Raw genomic sequence first — 20,032 nt, forward strand, 5'->3', positions numbered from 1 at the left:
ACAACGGTTTGAATTTTTTACAGGCCATCAGATACAATATAAGTTATACATGTTATATATCGTTTTAATCGTAACAACTTGAGGAACATGCATAACAAGTCAGTTTTACCCCAGGGCGAATGGCGTAAAAACACATTTCCCCCAAATAAAAGAAATGCTTTTTTTTTTTCAATTTCACCACACTTTGAATTTTTTTCTGGTTTCGCAGTGTACTTTATGCCAAAATTCAGCCTGTAATTGCAAAGTACAATTAGTGACGCAAAAAATAAGGGGTCATGTGGGTTTCTAGGTGGAAAAATGCAAGTGCTATGACCTTTTAAACACAAGGAGGAAAAACCGAAAACGTAAAAACGAAAATGGGCCCCGTCCTTAAAGGGTTAAAGCGTAACTGTCATTTCAGGGTCATTTTTCTGAAAACATTAAATATCAACAGTTCAAGCGATTTTAAGAAACTTTGTAATAGGTTTTATAAACCAAAAGAGTTTCCTTCTGTAGTGAAAAAGCAATCTCCCAGCCTTCCCCCTCACATCAGAAGAAGCAGGATTTCTGTGTCCATTATGTGGCTATGGAGAGGGGAGGGGCTGTTAGGAGTGACTGAGCACGGAGCAGTCCTGCACAGCACAACACCCTGCAATCTTCTCTCAGTAAGTTCATAGATAAGCCCTGACCTTTCTGACACCTGAATTTAGCATTTTAGGTGCCCAGAGAGTCTACAAACAGCTGACCTTCATGTCACCTCTTCCTGCTCCCTCATCTCCCTCGGCCCCTCCCCCCGTCATAGGCTTACAATGGAGAGAGCAGAACCCGTCTTCACTGGCTTCTCTGTAATGAAGACGTGTTTGCCTGATAATGCACAGATAAGAAGTCAGGGGGGGAGGCTGGGAGATTGCTTCTTGAGTACAGAAGGAGGCTTTTTTGGCTGATGAAACCTATTACAGAGTTTTTTAAAATTGCTTATACTACTGATTTCTGCAATAAAAAAAAAACATGACCGTTATGCTTTAAATTTTAACATTTAAATGATAAAATACATTGCATTGATTTCAATAGAATCCCGGCTGGAGTGTACAAAAAATTGACAGTGCTCAGGCCACACTTTACATTGACGGCTGTGGTGAATTAGAACGCGGACACACCCGTATATGCCCACATTCCAATTCAAAAGAAATTAAGTTCATCTGGCCAGTACTCGCCGGGATGAACGTCACCGACAGCGGCTGTTCTGTAAGACACGGCCGCTGTCATACATAGTTTTGAACCCGGCCTATGACTGTATCCATGTTTTCCAGCCAGGCAGCCTTAGGGCCCTATTCCACAGGAACGATAATCTCTATTCCACCAAGTGATAATCGGCCGAATCGGGCCGATTATCGCTCGGTGGAATAGAGAGAACGATCAGCCGATGATCGTGTCATCAGCTGATCGTTCATTTAGGGCCAGGTCTGTGATTGGCTGAGCGCTCCATCACAGGCCGGGACCGCCGCGGCCTGAGATTGGCTGAGTGGCCTGTTAGCTGACAGGCCATTCTGAAGCTAGAGAGTGTGGGACCCGGGGAGGAAGACAGAGCGGAGGAGAAGACCTGACAGGTAATGTATGCTGCAAGGACATCGGTAACTATGTCCCTGCAGCCCTCGCTCAACGATCATCGGGCCGTGAAATAGGCCCAGTAAACTAGCGGCGATCTAGCAGATCGGCACTCATTTACACCATTAATCGGGCCCTTAGGGCTGCATCCAACCTGTTAAGATAACGGAAATTAAATGCCGCATGCTTGGGTTTGTGCTCGAGGCTTGCTCATCTCTAATTATAATCTATGTTATGCTTCCCATATTGTAAAGTGGCCACAATATGAGGGAAAAAAGCTATTTTTTGGGTGTTACAAAGATGCTATAGTTGTAACATTTACTGCCTTTTTTTAGGTACTATGGAGAAACCAATAGGAAAAAAGCCATAGCTTGTGCATTCTGAGTTTTGAGGAAATATTAGTGTCCCCAAAAATACAAAATACTCCACAAACAAAACCAGCATAGTTTGTAGTATGTTAAAAATACTTAGGTTCTCATCTCTAATTAAAACAAATGTTACCTATATTGTAAGCTGAATCAGTACTAGTATTAGTGATCACCTCCAACTTCGCTCCCCTCTAAAGTGCTAGGGTGGCAGGTACTGTCATTCTGTGGACAATGTTAGTAAGTATACCAATGATGTTTTGTGTTCTTATGAACCTACAACTCTGCTGATTTTTGGTTTGAGCTTAGAAAAAGTGGCTATAAAATAAAAATGAAAACATACATGTTGCTTCTTATAGAACCAATCAAAACAAAGTAACCATGTCTGTGGTGGTAAAAATAAAATTATAAACAGCTAATTTACGATGGTGACGGGGCTATGGGAAAATAATAGTGGTGTGTACTTGCCTGTCCTGCTCCACCACAGCTGTTGGTTCCTAGACTGCCCCGTGTCTGCACGTGTCCTCTTCTTTAAAAAGTCAACAGAAGTGCCATGCGGACAGGAAATGACCGCTCAGAATACTGTCAACAATTGTTATGATTCTGCATTTCCTTCCAGTCTTTGTCATATTTTTGGATAAAATATCCATAGCCTTGGGTAACTAATTCTTAATCATACAGTTCCTGAGCGGAGTGACTGAGACTGATTCGGTTACTAAATGTTATTATGGAGTTTAGATGGTAATGGAAAAGTTTATATTGAAGATTTATATTGAAAAATGTATGACGTAATATCTGACCGTGTGGCATACATCATGCACATCTATAAAGTGTTTCTTTTCTTCCCCACTTAAGTTGCCAGCTTTCTTTGCACCAGTCAAGCCACCATGACAAGAAATTTTACCAATGTGACCAATGTGGGAAGGAGCTGTCTACTCTGAAGAAGTTACATGACCACATTGCTTACCACTCTGATGATAGACCTCACAAATGTCATCTTTGTGACAAAGCGTATAAAGTAAAAAGTATGTATACAAAGAGAGCTATATTTATATTTCTGTGGTTGATTACTTGAATCTGGAAGGAGAAATATACAAACAATAGTAAATACATTATTTTGCTGACATATTATTATGTTACAATGATTAACTTTCCACTGATGTTTGGATTATGGAATAGTAATTGACTATTGATTCAAGTGATTCTAGTTTGGGTATTGCTATAGGATGAAAGTTAGATTGTTAGCCATGCATTTATTCCTGTGCTCTGTCTTTATGAAGCCACACAAATCATATTATTATGACCAATTTCTACTTTTGAAGTTGGCAGCACATAGCTCATAAAAGAAGTCACGTTTTGTATATAAGGTGTGAGAGAGGCTTTCTGAACATATTGCTGTCATGGCTAAAAGGGGCCATTTATGAGACTTGCAAAAAGGGATGGTTATTGGCTTTTGGAACTGGCCATTTTGTGAACTATTCGCATACTGATATGGTGAAAGCGTATCATGAGTGGACAAACTATACCATTGTGAGTAACAACTTAGAAACCGCAGAGCACCACATGCTTTTAATAGAGAGGTGAACGTTAGCTACAATGTGAGCGAGAACAGACAGACATGCTACAGTGGAACATCTTAAAACCAGAAATGACCAAGAGGCTAGCAAATGGGTGTCTAAAGCAGTTCAGCAAACCTTACAGCTTATGGATCTCTAAAGCAGACTGATGGTTACTGCACCTCCGCTAATGAAGTTGGAAAAGGCTTAAATTGGCAGTATCGAAATTACAATTATTCCGGTGCAGTTTTGATTGGCAAAGATCCGCCATTTCTGATTAGTCACATTTTGTCCTTCATTGAACAGAGGAATGTTGGTGTATCAACCAAGAAACATCAAAAAACAAACACCTTGCAACCATTGCTGAAAGAACACAGGCTGTCGGAGGCAGCATTATGGTCTGGGGAATGTTATTGCGGCATTCTCTGGGCCCACTCATCCATGTGGACGGCACAATGAATCCATCCTTAAAGGGGTAGTGCGCCAAAAATTTTTTTCTTTCAAATCAACTGCTGCCATGAAGTGTCAGAGATTTGTAATTTATTTCTGTTAAAAAATCTCAAGCCTTCCAGTACTTATCAGCTGCTGTGTGTCCAGCAGGAAGTGGTGTTTTCTTTCCTGTCTGACACAGTGCTCTCTGTTGCCTCCTCTGTCCATGTCAGGAACTGTCCAGAGAAGGAGCAAATCCCCCCCCAAAAAAAACACTGCTCTCCAGGCTGGAAATAATACCACTTCCTGCTGGGCATACAGCAGCTGATAAGTACTGGAAGGCTTGAGATTTTTTAATAGAAGTAAATTACAAATCTCTGGCACTTCATGGCAGCAGTTGATTTGAAAGAATTTTTTTTTGGGTGCACTACCCCTTTAAAGATCCTGTACACCATTCATGCCGATTGTCTTCATTGGGGTTCAGGTCAGATCTTCCAGCAAAACAATGTCACAGAGCTAGTAATGTCTGACATTGTTTGTTTGAAAGAGCATAACCAAGACTTCAAAGTACTACCCTGGTCTTCTAATTCCCCAGTCTTGAACCCAATTAAGCATCTATGGGATCATCTTGATCATTGTGTTCACTCTATCACTCTTCCCCCACACACCCTCCAGCAGCTGTGGGATTCACTTCAGTCAGCATAGCTCCAGATACCTGCGGCAACCTACCAATACCTTATCGAGTCACTTCTAGCTTGTCTACATGGTGTTTGTGCTGCATATGGTGGATATTAGCTGGAGATCATAATAATGTGATTTGACTGCATAGTTAAAGCAACACTATCAGCAGGTTCTTCCTACAGAACCTGCTAATATGCCACAGTAGCAGAGGACCTCAGTAGCAGATTGCCGATAATTACGTTTCTCAGCTCCCCCGCACTGTTTGTTAAATCGGTAATTGCTCTTATGCAAATTACTTGCTTAAGAGCTTTTGGGGCGTTGCTGGCAGGCTCCGAGCACTGAGCACAAGGGAAGGGGACAGAGCCTTAAATGGCCTTAAGGACCGTGACAATTTTCAGTTTAGCATTTTTGTTTTTTCCTCCTCGCCTACTAAGAGCTATAACTCTTATTTTTCCAGCTACAGGGCCATGTGAAATCTTGTTTTCTTTTCAGGAACAACTGTACTTTGTAATGGCACCTGTCAATCTACCATAAAATTAATGACAAAACCCCCCCCCCCAAAAAAAATTTTTTTTTTTTTGGGGGGGGGGGGGGGGGGGGGTGATTCCGCGTTTACGTAATGCACTTTACAGTAAAACTGTCATTTTATCTTTGTTCTATAGGTCGGTCTGATTACAGGGGTATACATGTTTACATAGCTTTACTACTAATAACTACTTAACAGTAAACCTTTTTTTTTGCAAATAGGTATGATTACAATGGCCCTATTGTGACTCTTATAGCGCTTTTATCACCTAAGGGTGTAATTTTTTGCGTCATGATCTCCAGTTTTGATTAGTACCACATTTGTGTAGATGGGACGTATTGATCACTTATTATTAACTTTTTTTATATAAAATGTACTAAAAAAAATTAACAATCCTTGCGTTTTTTTACCACTTTTTGGTCACTGTGCAGAAATAATATTGGTTTATTTTAATAGATCAGACAATTATGCACGCTACGGTATATATAATATGTTAATTAATTCTATTATTTATGTGTGTTTTATTTATAAAATGGGAAGGGGGGGTGATTTTCGACTTTTATTGGGGGAGGGGCTTGGGGCATTTTTAAGAAACTTATTTATTATTTTTTTCACACATTTTTAATCACCATATTGGATTTTTACATACATGCAATATATTGCATTCACTGATCACTGCTATGCCATAGCATAGCAGGGATCGGTGTTATCTGTGATCTTCTGATAATGGGGTTAATGGCGGCTGGCTGCGCGATTGTGGCTGATAGCAGCCAGTTCTCACCCGCTATGAAGCAAGCTCGGCTCCTGAGCTTGATTTACAGCACGGCCCCCCCCGGCAGGGCGTTTGCTTATGCCCTCTTGCGCCAAGGCCTAGGCTGTGGGGGTGTAAATTTACGCCCCTGGTCGTTAAGGGGTTAAAAGGGTTTTCTGAGAATAATGTGTACATTGCCTCCCCATGCATTAAAACAATACATTCTTACCTCTATTTCTTCCAATCCTATGGTTGCTCACCCTATGTGATATTTTGGTCCTAGCTGCAGTCCTTTTCTTCCAGCTTCCACTGATGTCACATTCCCCCACCCAGCAGGGAGCAGGATGTCTTTGGAAGCTGGCTGAACAGGATTGCAGCGGAAGCATCAGGGAAACTTCAGGTAAATTTGAGCCCTGTTATATGTACATTTAAATCTCCCACCACTCCAGCCAACATTCTCCAGTGGTCGCCTTTAGTCTTATTTTCCTGAATTGATGATGAGCCGTACATCACCGGCCATGGGATACTAGCATGTTTGGCGTATGACTGCTGAGGCAAGTTATGGGCTGTAGTGTTTGTGTGGATGTAAGGCATGTCATTGATCAAAATAAAAAAAACAAAGCAAAGACTGTCATGCTTATGTATTAGGGCTAAGGGGAGGTCATCAGTTTTAAAAACATGGATAACCCCTTTTACACATGTAATGCAGTACATGTCACAGTTTATAACAGAAGCTGGAATTTATTTTGCTCATCGAAATCGTCAATAAAATAAAGGGGAAAATATATGTTTATTTATCTGAATTAAGAAAGCATTGAAAGTAAAAGTATTTATATTTTAAAGACTTTTAAGAAATACATAAAATATATTGCACAATATTCAAAATCTGCTATGTCCTTCTGAAGCATAAAGTTGGCATATTAGACTGAAAGACTGGGAATCTTGGGAGATGTCTTGGAGTTTAAGGATTAGTTAAAATGATTTTATAATTAAATTGCCATTCTCTAATGACCGAAGTTTAATTTAGTTCCACTGCATCCCAATAGAACATCTGTGCGATGTTATGAGAAACTCTGTGGCAGTCAGTTCAGTTCTTTCATTTCCATGTAAAAGGATTGCAATGATGGGGAGGCATGATATTGTTGAAATCTTATATTCAAATAATAAAGCAGAGCAATAAAATTGGCTTACTCCACCTCCCCTTCCCTCTGTATGCTGTTTATTTTAATGGGTCTGGTTGACATTTTTTTTTCTGTATAAATGGGGTGGTATAATTTTTCCCCACAACCACTTAATCCATATGTTGTTCTACCCCACTTTGAAGACTAAAGATCCAATAATTAGTTCACACACTTTACTTCTTTGGGTCTTATGCAGTCAACTGGCCCATTCTGCCCAGACTTTTTTTTTCTTTCTGTGCCAAATAAAAAAAATCTGACCTTTACAACCAACAGCAACTTTTTACAGATGAGTGGTCATTCCAATATAGTCCCTGAATAGTCAAATGCGTGAGGACTTCTCCTTTTCTTTTTGATTTGTGCTTTTTGTTGGGAAAGTTTATTTGTTCCAAAAAAACTTTAACAAAAATGCGTGAGGACCCTGTTGCAAAATTGGGGCAATGGGTGGGGGGGGGAGGGTGGATACTAGGCCCAGGGATGTGAGAAGCTTTATAGTAACACCCCCACCCATCCACTGAACATAATTCATATCAATCATATCTCATTTTGCACAACGATTGTTCAGTAAAAAGTCCAGTCAACCAAACTGCAAGCAAACAGTGCCTTTAAAAAGTATTCAGACTCCTTGAACTTTTCCACATTTTTTTAATGTTACACTCACAGACTTAAATGTATTTTATTTGGATGTTATGTGACAGACCAACACAAAGTAGCAAGTCCAATCACAGTAGAGAGATAGTATACCGCGGCACTCACCAGATGCTAATCCTCATGCTTTATTGTAGCCAAAAATACAGGAATTCAATCCGACATTACAGACAGGTGAGGGTGGACGTACATATGGTGCATATCAGGCGACGGACCGTTTTGTGCGCAAGCGTTAACAGTGTTAGCCGTGACGAAGTGCGCTTGCGCACGAAACGGTCCGTCGCCTGATATGCACCATATGTACGTCCTCCCTCACCTGTCTGTAATGTCGGATTGAATTCCTGTATTTTTGGCTACAATAAAGCATGAGGATTAGCATCTGGTGAGTGCCGCGGTATACTATCTCTCTACTGTGATTGCACTTATTGTTTATTTCTCTGCCATTTCCGATCGAGCACCACTCTATTTGCTGCATGACTTCCAGCTTCCAAGAGTCCATCGTAGAGGTGAGCTAAATAGTCTGTGACTTCAGTAGTGCTTACCGCTATTGCTGTTCTATTTTGCTGGACTTTGTACAAAGTAGCAAGTATTTGTGAAGTATAAAAAAAAACGATTCATGCTTTTTAAAATGTTAGTAAAAAAATCTTGTGATGTATATTTGTATTCAGCCCCCTGTACTCTGATATGCATAAATAAAATCCAGTGTGACCAGTCCCCTTTAGAAGTCACCTAATTAGTACATATAGTGCACCTGTGTGTCATTTCTTCTCAGTACAACTACAGCTGTTCTGTGAGGCCTCAGAGGTTTGTTAGAGAACAGTAGTGATCAAACAGTATCCTGAAAACCAAGGAAGACACCAGGCATAAAGTTGTTGAGTAGCTTAAAACAGGGTTAGGTTATACATACAAGGCACTGTATAACTTTCAAACTACTGAGCCTAACAAGAAAGTAAAAACACTGTTAGAATCAGGACACCGTAGACTATAAAATTATATTAGATGACCCATGATGTACTGTTATGGCAAAGGCACCTGTTGTACCGGTATCCCATAGGGTGAGGACTGTGCTGCTGCGATTGTGGCGTTTAAGTGTGGGTGACAGGAGCCGCTTCTGTCACTATCCAATCGGAATGCTGTTGGGTGTCCCGATTGATTTCCATGACTATCGGAGGTATACTGCTTACCTTTGTGCCCTCGGATCCCTGATCTGACTTTGTCAGACTCTATAAGAAGATCACAGGTAAAAAGTGATAACGCCCCAGCTACACAAATTTGATACCAATAAAAACTAGAGATCGTGGCACAAAAAATAACATCTCATACAGCCCCATAGGTGAAAAAATAAGCCATATGGCCATTTTGTTCATAATTATGTGCAAAAAAAGTTTTACTGTAAGAAAAATAGTAAAACATAAAAAAATGATGTAAACATGCATATTGTTGTATTCAGATTGATGTATAGAATTAATATATGATGTCGATTTTACTGTAAAGTGCATTATGGAGATACTGGAACACCCCCCTCCCCTTTTTTTAATTTTACCCCATTAATAATTTATTATTAATGTCATAAATTTATTGGTATATTGAAATACGCCATTACAAAGTACACTTGTTCTTTGGTAAGAGTTATAACTCTTAGAAGGCGAGGAGGAAAAAAACGAAAATGCTAAACTGAAAATTGGGCTGGTCATTTCGACGATTTTGGGCTATTAAGGGTTAAATCAAAACCTCTGTGTCTTTTTTTTTTTTTTTTTTTTTAATCAATAGCTAAACACCAAGTCCAATTTATTGTTTTCTTGGCAGGGATGTAGCAGCACTATAATATATTAAAAAATGGGGTGCAAAATAAAATAAAAAGAGAAAGGAATGAGTGTATAAAATACAGAGAGCAAACAGCTGAGCTTTATGCACACCTAGAATTCCATTTCCTTTCTTCTCTGGATAATCACAGTACAGCATCTACTCCTTTCTGCTATGCCATGGCAAGGTTGGAGGGACGGGGAAGGACATGTTAGTGCAGTGTCCCAGCACATAGGTTCTTTTCTTTATAAGAGTACTCTGTTAGTTTAAGTGCTGGAAAGAGTAATGGACACTGAAAAAGCCTGTCTCATGTTGTGGTTAAGTATGGTATTGTATCTTACTGCTCATGTATATTGATTTAATTATTTTTTAGTCATGTGGTGAAGTGATGCAAGAGGCCTAGTGTCACGTGATCCCCTGCTGCCATAGCAACTCCAATAGCCATCAAGTTTTTGGCTTGGGGCTTAGTTCAGTTCCTCTCTAGTCTTGAAGAGAGAAGGTCGCTTTCTCGCTGTCCTGTGAAGAGAAGGTCCGGTACCGCCAGCCTCGTGGTGCAGACTCTTCGCTACCACTCCTCTGTCAGATATATCTATATACCCGTTCCGGTCCAGTCAAGACCCGCTGTAAACTCCTGTCTACTCCAAGATCTGGGTTCCTTGTCCAATTCTCCATATTCTCCTCATCATCGCTAACTGCAAGTATTCTCCTCATAACCACTATATCCAGCATCTGTATCTCAAGGGAACTATTACTCCCATCCTCAGTAAAGATTCTTCCTAACAAAAGGGACACTTATAGATCACGGCCTATTGCAACATCACCCATCTCTTCAGTTATAACTAATTCTGTCTACTGCCAAGTTGATTATTCCTGGTTGCATCCAGAGACTGTTGCTACTAGAGTTGCAGTTTAAATAAACATACAACTACCGTTGTTTCCCAACCCTGGCATTGGTCTCGTCATTGGTGCCTTGACTAGGGACAACGAAGAATTGGGCTGCGTGATCAGGCTCCCATGGACTAGCCACATACCCTCGTGCCATAACCGTGACCATACCACCTTGCAAGTGGCAACCCGGAGCCTGCTCACCGCATAGCCTTTCGTGGTGCTGAAGCGACCTCTCTTCAAGACTAGAGAGGAACTGAACTGAACCCCAAGCCAAAAACTTGATGGCTATTGGAGTTGCCATGGCAGCAGGGGATCACGTGACACTAGGCCTCTTGCATCACTACACCACATGACTAACAAATAAGTAAATCAATATACATGAGCAGTAAGATACAATACCATACTTAACCACTGGGGGGGGCAACATGAGACAGGCTTTTGCAGTGTCCATTACTCTTTCCAGCACTTAAACTAACAGAATACTCTTATAAAGAAAAGAACCTATGTGCTGGGACACTGCATTAGTACTGACCTTTCCTGTTCCACAGCAGCTGCCAGCTCCCAGGCTGCCTGCTCTCTGCTGCTGTCAGTAATTTCTAAACATCCATTGATGTGCCATTCCCTCTGAAAATAGTAGCACAGCATAGACAGTATAGAATTGATGCCGAGGTTCTATTTCCAGTTGGAGTGGCAAGCAACCGAATGTTTCCAAATCGCTGAAAGCAGCAGAAAGCGGAGGGCCTGGGACCCAGCAGCTGCACTGGAGTAGATAACGATGGATGATGGGTGTCCTTTAAAACCAGACCAGGATCTAAGTTCAAGCTATTGTGCTGCAGAGCTCAAGTTAATTTAAAGGGGAACTAACTGCCAGTTAGAAGCATCTAACCTGCTATGTTCCCATAGTGCATGGGGCACTAAAGATGAAGGTACTTTTCTTACCTCTGTGCTGTTTTCTGGAAATCTTGACTTAATTCAGTAGGCAAATTAGGCACTTTGGTGCACTTGGGGTCGACTACCACCCTCAGCGCACCTATACACCCTCTTAATGAAAATTGGGTTCATAGGGACATAATTCAGGTTAGAGACTCAGTGGTTAGCACTGTAGCCTTGCAGTGGTGCTGGGTTCAAATCCCACCAAGGGCAACTTCTAAAAAGCGTCTGTATGTTCTCTGATAAGTGAATTTAGAATTTTAAGTTTGAGCTGCATATACTTGCCTTTCTCACTTCATCCCATGTAAAGGGCAGAGAAGAGGCCAGCAAGGGAAACGCTTGAAGTGTGCATAGAAAGGATGAGTATCTGTGATGCTTCTTAGGTCCTTGTGACTTAGACATCAGGTGGATGAGTGACATAGACTTTTGTTCACCCGTCTCCCTTACATAGATGTATAGCTGACTAAATATGTACTTAACTGTTAGGTAACAATCAATTGTAAATTACTACAGTTTTATCAGACCATGCCTGAGAACAATGTATATCTATAGTTAGAAAGGAGACTAGAGGTCACGTAGGGTAGCCAGGTTGGGAGCAGCGGTCAGAGAGAGCTTAGATTGATTCCTTGTCATTTGCTTACCCATTACTCTAGATTAAAACAAATAGGGGAAGGGTCCAGAAGTTTTCAATTTCTTTATGCTAGTCTGTGTATTTGGGTTTTCATGGTTCCTTGTTTGCATCTGAGGATGCGGTAGACATGGTTCTGCAGATGATTATCTACTGGCAGAGTTTTAAGGAACTGTCTGTCTTGAAAGCTATGCCAATCACCAGAGAAGCCCTGAAGGGGAAGCATTTTCTGGACTTTGTTTTTAATAGTTACCGTTCGTTAAATTATTTTTCTCTTTGGGAATTTAAGCTTAAATGTCTGATTGTCTATCTATCTACCTACCTATCCTATCATAATTATCCATCTTTACTGATATATCTACAAGTATATATCTGTAAGATGTCAGCAAAGCTTCTCAGTTCTTCTTTTTCTTATGTATAACCTGACAGAAAATGAATAAACATTTGTGGTAATGTGTTAAGACTTCCTCTAAAACTCCCAGTGATTTTGATTTAATGTCTCTGTACTTGTTCTCTGTTCAAGGATTCCCAGGATGCAGAATTGTAATAGATTCGCAGACACACACAGAAAAAACTATTTTACATTGCTTTGGAAAAGCAGTCCAGCTTTACATGGCAAAGGGCAATTAGACACAGTCAAATATTGTCCAGGTTAAAGACTATTTATTTTCCCACATCTGTCACAGTGTAATCTATTTTTTCCCTGCCTATTTAAACAATAATTCATTGTTATACTCCGACTGCTTTTTGATATTTAAGAATTAAATTTGCTTTGGTAATGAACTGAGAAGTTAATAATCATTTTGCATTGCAAAAAAAGGCAATTACAGGCTGTCAAGATGTTTAGTGTCGGAGTTCATCTGAGTACTGCAGATGTCTTAGAAGAACATTTGGTAGGTGAAAGGGTGAATTCTAATTAGAAATAAAAAAGGGGTTTTGCTACAGACATTATAGAGTCACGAAGACAAAGAAAGCTCCTACCCCTCCCCAGTCCATTTGTCAATTGCATGGTATATTCACTTGCCATGAAAGCAGTTTCTTTAAACCTGCAGTTTTGGCATAGGAAGGAATCCAGGCTCAGTGAATTCAGTGTAAATTGTAAAAAGAGCTACCATTCACATGAACTGCCCTTTCTGGTTTTATATGCGCTTCTCATGGGACTTTATGCGACAGCCTCTTCCCGTATTAGGAATGTAAGTTGTTGTTTACATTCTTGAAGATACAACACCCAAATGAAATGCCAAGTGTTTTCTCAATAGCCCAATCTGGATATGTTACTACAAGACTGGGAAAGTTGCCAGCTTTTTGACCCCTTAATACTGGGCAGCTGCCACTAAGAGCCAAGTCTTTTATTGGTACATCTTTGGCATCAAATTTTTAAGTCGAACTATTGTTTTAATAAATAATGGTAAAAGGATGAAGCACGTGTCTCATCACAATTCAGTCTGTGTGTACTGGTCCTGAGAATAGGGTAGAGATGGGGCCTTGTTTACTTACATAGCTGTTACATAGTAGAGTTGAAAAAAGGCACTTGTCCTTCAAGTTCAGCCATGGAAGGGGAGAAGATGTGTGAGAAGAGAAAGGGTATAGGTAACCTTAGACAAAAATTATATACCTCTACATACACAAAAAATAGCACTGCTCCCTTTACTGCTTTTGCTGAGCAGCTCCCTAGGTAGACTGTTCCCAAAGTGACAGTTCTGGGAAGGGGGGCACAAATTTAAACAAGGCTTAGGGCCTTAGGATCACTATAGTAAAGAGCACCGATTTGTTAGATCGGCGGTCTTTTACTGAGCCTATTACACAGCTCTATTATCACGCAGCAATGACGATGTCTGTGCAGCCCTTCATTGAAAATTGTAAAATAATAAAGTTCACACACAACCTCTCCATGTTTCCCAGTGTCTTCCTGTTTTCTCCCGGAAGCCACTGATGCAACTACAGAGACGGTCTCTGAAGTGACAGGCAGCTATTTGCTGGCCGCGGCGTTCCTATCCCAGCCAGTGATTGGCTAAGTGGCTTGTCACTTCAGAGACTGGCTCTGAAGTTGCATCGGCGGCTGACGGGAGAAGACAGGAAGACACCAGGGAGAGTGTGGAGGAGTAATGTATGAACTTTATTATTTTCTTTACAGATTCATCAGCTGCGCACCACTACCATTACATGTAGCGATCCACGATTGGCTGATCATTGTCTTTATTACACTGAACAATAATTTGACGAATTGGCCTGTTGGAGACTTAGTGTGCTTTCTCTATATTTTGGCCTCAGCCTGTGAACTCTACCTGTGCATTCTGCTGTGTTCCTGCCTGCTTCCCACTGCACTTCCCCCACCACACTAGGGGTAGCAACTAGAGATGAGCGAACCTCGAGCATGCTCGAGTCGATCCGAACCCGAACTTTCAGCATTTGATTAGTGGTGGCTGCTGAAGTTGGATAAAGCCCTAAGGCTATGTGGAAATCATGGATATAGTCATTGGCTGTATCCATGTTTTCCAGACAACCTTAGAGCTTTATCCAAGGTCAGCAGCCCCCGCTAATCAAATGCTGATCGTTCGGGTTCAGATCGACTCGAACCCGAACTCTGTTCGCTCATCTCTAGTAGCAACCTGTGGGTTTCCTGCTTCAGAAAACCTAAAGCCTTGCAGTGGGCTCTGGTAACGACCAGCGCCCACTTAGATTCCACTCCCTGGTGCGGCTTACACCATCGCTAGCAGCGAGTCCAATGGATCCATTTTTGTTTTAACTTGTAAGCTCAAGACCGTATGGTAAAACTACTGTAAAGAAGCATATTCAGGAGTTGGGGGCGTCAGGTATTGGAATTAGGTGAAACCTTTTGGGTTAAAAAGTTATATACTGTGATTCAGAAATGTTTAAACCAAATAGGTTGCATTAAAGCGTATTTGCTGTTTCAGGTGACTTAGTGTGTGTACATCAGGATTAGCACTATATGTGACAATATTATCATATCTCACATATGGCATTTTTCTGCAGATTTCTGTTCTGCAAGCTAAATCTGTGATTTTCAGGACTCCCAGAACTGATGGACTTAGCCTAACATTTATGGTTTCTGTACACACAGAGGAGGAGATCCTGTACTGTTTTGTCAGCAGCAGCAGTATGAAAGCCATGATAAAGCTATAGTGAGCACTCTAAAGCCCTGGGTCGAGGTGTTTACAGAGCTGTCTCATAGATGTCTCTCCGCCTGTATACCCAGGCACTACCTCTCCTATCTCCCTCCACCATATCTCCCTCTCCCTCCACCACTTGTCTTGCTTATAACTTGATGCCTGAGCTAGCTGCAGAACAGTATTGGGCTGATTTTTCTAGAAGACTAGAAGGGAGAGGGAAGAAGCTTGATAACAGGTGTAGGAATAATTTTTGTCTGAGATTTATTACAAAATGTTATATATTCTCTTGTGCTATTGATCTATGCAAAGTTTGCTTAAATCTTATTGAATGTCTGTTTATAGTGAAGTGTATTTATAGATTGTTTAGGTACATGCCTTCTGTATGCTACTATTATATAATAGAATGAAGTTATATATTATATGTGTTTTTAATTAGAATAAAAAATAGCAGCACATCTATGCCTCTATTCACACTGCAGGTGGCTTAAGTACAAATAAAAAAACAAAGTGCAACTGCAACCTACAGGTGCAAATGCTTACCGTATATACTCCCCCCGGTGTATACACGATAAAAACTCACTCTGTAGATATTTAAAAATGAGGATCTTGACAAACTATTTGATCAAACAGGGTGTACCATGCCACAACGTTAGGGTGTCCGCAGAGAAAGGGCCCTACTCTAGCATTTTCACTAACAAGCTGAACAAGCCTACAACTGGGCAGATAGGATCCGAATAATCTCTTTTTATAGCACCCTTGGGACATGGGTGGTTTTTATGTTTTTAAATTAGTTTGATGCATCTGACTCTGCATATATAGCTTGACCGATGTTCAATGCTTGTGCGCATGACTAAGGGCACATGACCTCTGAAATGTTACGTGACCCAGCGGTACTATTGAGCGTGTGTTGGTTAACCTCAGCCTATTTTGATGTTACTGTGCTGTAGTGTGGACTCTTAAGAACTAACACAAAAGAAGCACTTTTGAATGAGAAAGAGCATGTATGTCATAAGTTCTTCTTAAGTCTATACAGAATTGATGCAAATCAGGTCAGTTTTCCAGTTTACTCATTACTTGGTTTTTAAAGACATGAAATTTCCTTGGCCTCCTATTAAAAGCCCACAGACATAGCATTTATATCTCTTTGTGTGAACTAAAGTATATGACAGTTCAGTAAAAATGTGTGTGTGTGTGCGTGTGTGTGTGTGTGTATATATATATATATATATATATATATATATATATATATATATATATATATATATCTCTATATCCATCCAAATATGAATATATCTATATCTCAGAAAGAGGGAGAGGGTCTTAGTAACAAATTGAAACCAGGGTTAGAAGTGCAATAGAGACTACAAAAGAGGATTCTCTAGAAGAGGATTTGTGAGGACAGACATGGATGTTAAACAAGAGGGCCTGGCTGTTATTTGTTAATTGGGCTTGAGCTTTGCGTGGGACCGCCAAGTTTTTACACATCAAACTTGCCCAACCTTGCCATGTCCATATACACTTTACTATGTGTATTGGGTACAGTCATTTCAGAACAGAAAAAGGTGTTTTCCAAACTGTTGCTATAATATTGAAAGTGTACCATTGTCCAAAATGTTTTGGCATGCTAAAGCATTAAGATTTCCCTGAACTAAAAGGCCTAGCCTAACCATTGAAAAACGACCCCATAGCAGTTGGCAGTATGCAGTCAGGCGAGCAGAGGTTTCACTACATTTTTTCCAGCAGTAGTTAAAACACTCTGACTCCAGTAAGTATAAAATTTGCAATAAGGCAAATAATACATTGGCATACATATTGTTAAGAGGTCACTATTTTATGTAGGGAAACCATTTCTAGTTTTCCATGCACTAATAGCAAATTTAGGCATTTTCTAAAGAAAGTGCCCTACACATGTTAAGATATTACCAACAATACTACTACATTATGCCTAAATAATACCACCAGACCAGGACCAATATAATTAGCACCAAAGACCATATCGACCTGATAAAAAATTGAAGTGCAGCTACATCCAGTGACTTACAGGGGGTGTCTTATCTGATCTAAGTTCGCTTTTCCTTTCTTCTCCATCCAGCCCAGGCGATTTCTTCCAGCCAAAATTCATCTCTCCAGAATCTGCTAAACATCTTAGACTCTGCATTTTTTCAGCTCCTTACTTATCGGACCCCATCTAAAGTGACCCTAATGATAATAATGTCCCCTTGGTGTCACACACATTAAAGTGGGTAGGTAAGTGGGCTGGGGGGTCCCCCTATAAGGTCGGTAAGTTGGTCACTCCAGTAGATAAGTGCACCTAGAAGCCAATTTTCCCTATTATGGAGGTCCCCCAGGAGCTAGACTTCCTTGGTAGCTAGGTGTCCCCTGAAGGTAATTTCCCTAATGAATAAGGTCCCTTCTTGCGTAATTTCCCCATTAGCAAGGTCCTCCGTAGTGAGTGACGTCACCATGTGTATCTCTGCTGGAGCAGGGGAAGGAAGAGATACTCCTGGCAGCTCACGCAGGATACATTTTTTCACAGCTCCAGAGTACAGTGGTAAGATGCTTTACACAACTCCATTCAGGTTTTTGTGCTGATTTTAATGCCAGATGAGGTTTGGAATTCTGCAGTCGAGTCAGCAGAGGTTGAATTGCTGTAGTTTCTAAATGCTTCCATTTTTTAGTAAGGGCTCAGCTACACTAGCGTTTTTCTTTGTTTCGAACGGATCCGTCCATATTAATTTAAACGGATGAGCATAAACTGATGAGCAGACTGATGCAAACTGATTGCAAAATGTTCATTTTTTTTAATGGTCCGTTTGTATTTTGGCTTTAAAAAACTGACTTTTGTACATCAGTTTGCATCCGTTTGCATCAGTCAGCATCCGTTTTTCTATCCATTTATTTTTCTTCTTTGGCTTCTTGTGATCAGTGCAGAAACGGATGAAAAAAAACCCCGATGTGAACGGAAATACCTTCCGTTTTAGATCCGCTCTCATTGACTACAATGTAAAAAAAAAAAAAAAAAAACCGGAAGTGCACTTTCCGTTAGTGATCCGTTTTTTTAAGCGGAAAGAAAAATACTGCAAACACTATTTTTTCTGTAGAAGCTTAGTAAAGCGAAACAGCTGTCACCTGTTATCATCATGAAGTGTTGGCGTCTTACCTGCTAAGAAAATTTGTTTGCCATTTATGGACGAATAAAAAAGCACCGATTTTTTTTGCACGTATACAGTGGTGAGTGCCGCTTCATTTCTACTTTTCTATGTATGAATTGTGACTATTTTTTCTTCCGTTCATAAAAACGGATCTTGAACGGATTGCATGCAAACGGAGCACAATTAGGGCAAACGGAGCACACTTAAATATCATGGGAATCTATGGGGATTTTAACGGATCCGACAGTTTCCGTTTTGCTTACTCCAAAACGGAAAAGGTAGACGGAATGGTGCCAGATGGTCAAACGCTGATGTGAACGTAGCCTAATACTGTTAATCATGGAAGGGCAAAATTTCTAACTTGACTTGTTGCAACAGTCACATCCTATTACAGTACCCTACCACACTTGAAATCATTGCAAAAAGTCAGTTCATAAAGTGTTGCATTTGCTGCACTGCACTTTACAAGATTACAGACTATAATTTATTTTTATAAAAATTAGCTGTAATTTGTGTATAATATTTTTTTTCATGTTTTTATTTGTCCAGATGATCTCACTCAACATATTCGAGCAAAGCACATGGAGGCCTCAACTGGAAAACCACCACTGCTCCAACTTTGTGAATTTTGTGGCCAAGCTGTGAAGCATTACAAAAGCCACAAAATCTTTTGCAGGTACTGGTCAATAGTAGGGATGAGCGAACCGGCCGAGGTTCGGGTTTGTATGAACCTGAACTATCGGCTTCTGATTCCCACTCCACGGAGCGGGCAGACATCGGGAATCAAAAGCAGATAGTTCAGGTTCATACGAACCAGAACCTTGGCCGGTTCGCTCATCCCTAGTCAATAAGTTAAATTGTATTTAGTGTATTGTGTGAATATAGAATATAATATACAATTGTAAAACAATGTATACCACTGAATGAAAAAAATATACATATGCACACATAATGGTGTCAGGTGATAATTATGGCCCTTATTTAAAGAAGGAGGGTAGCAAATGTTGTACCTGCTGGCTTTAGCCCTTGTAACGAAGAAGTAAGAACTTGGATCAAGAAGTTAATTGGAGAGTGAAAAAGCTGTGTGTGGTAGCTCAACCCCATTTAATTCATTACTGATCTGCAGTACAATGCATAACCCGCTGACAGGTGTAGCACTGTTTCTGGAAGAAAATAGCCCCCAAAAAGTAGCAATGTTATTCAAACCCTGAACATCCCAGGGGTGGCCTGACATCTGATAGTCCCGCCAAACAGCAAAAGGGCATTGGCATTCCATAGAATGTGCAGAGGATGTAGAATGCACAGATTATGTTACCCTGGAACCTGGTAGGGTTACGTCATGGAAGTCTGTCCCCAGACGACCCATGACGTAACCTTACGTCCTGGGTGTTTTTCCCGCTATGAAGCGCGCTCCGGAGCGGAGCGCGCTTCATAGCAGGTGGGGGCCGGCTGCAATCAGCAGCCGGGACCTCACCGGTAATGACACGCTGCAGCGATCGCGCTGCCGCGTGTCATTAACCCCTTAAACGCCGCGATCGCGGCGTTTAAGTGTAAGTGACAGGGGGAGTCCCCTGTCACTTACCGATCGGGACCCCCGCAGTGTGACTGCGGGGGTCCCGATCGTTGAAACGGACTGCTGGAGGTCTCTTACCTGCCTCCGTGCGGTCCGATCGGCGATCTGCTACACTGAGCCTGCACAGGCAGGCTCAATGAGCAGATCGCCGATAACACTGATCAATGCTATGCCTATGGCATAGCATTCATCAGTGTAGAAATCAAAGT

The 20,032-nt window shown here is 40.9% G+C and overlaps 1 protein-coding gene across 1 annotated transcript in view; it reads left to right on the forward strand.

Moving 5' to 3' along the window:
• The window catches only part of LOC138785822 (myoneurin-like), a 43,244-nt gene that overhangs the window by 11,098 nt on the left and 12,114 nt on the right, over positions 1 to 20,032 (forward strand). Inside the window, exons 3-4 of the mRNA XM_069962191.1 lie at positions 2,805 to 2,974; positions 18,800 to 18,926. Coding sequence (XP_069818292.1) covers positions 2,805 to 2,974; positions 18,800 to 18,926 — 297 coding nt within the window. The remainder of the gene's footprint in view (positions 1 to 2,804; positions 2,975 to 18,799; positions 18,927 to 20,032) is intronic.

This window comes from Dendropsophus ebraccatus, chromosome 3, assembly GCF_027789765.1.
Source record: "Dendropsophus ebraccatus isolate aDenEbr1 chromosome 3, aDenEbr1.pat, whole genome shotgun sequence".
In the NCBI taxonomy this organism is placed as follows: domain Eukaryota; kingdom Metazoa; phylum Chordata; class Amphibia; order Anura; family Hylidae; genus Dendropsophus; species Dendropsophus ebraccatus.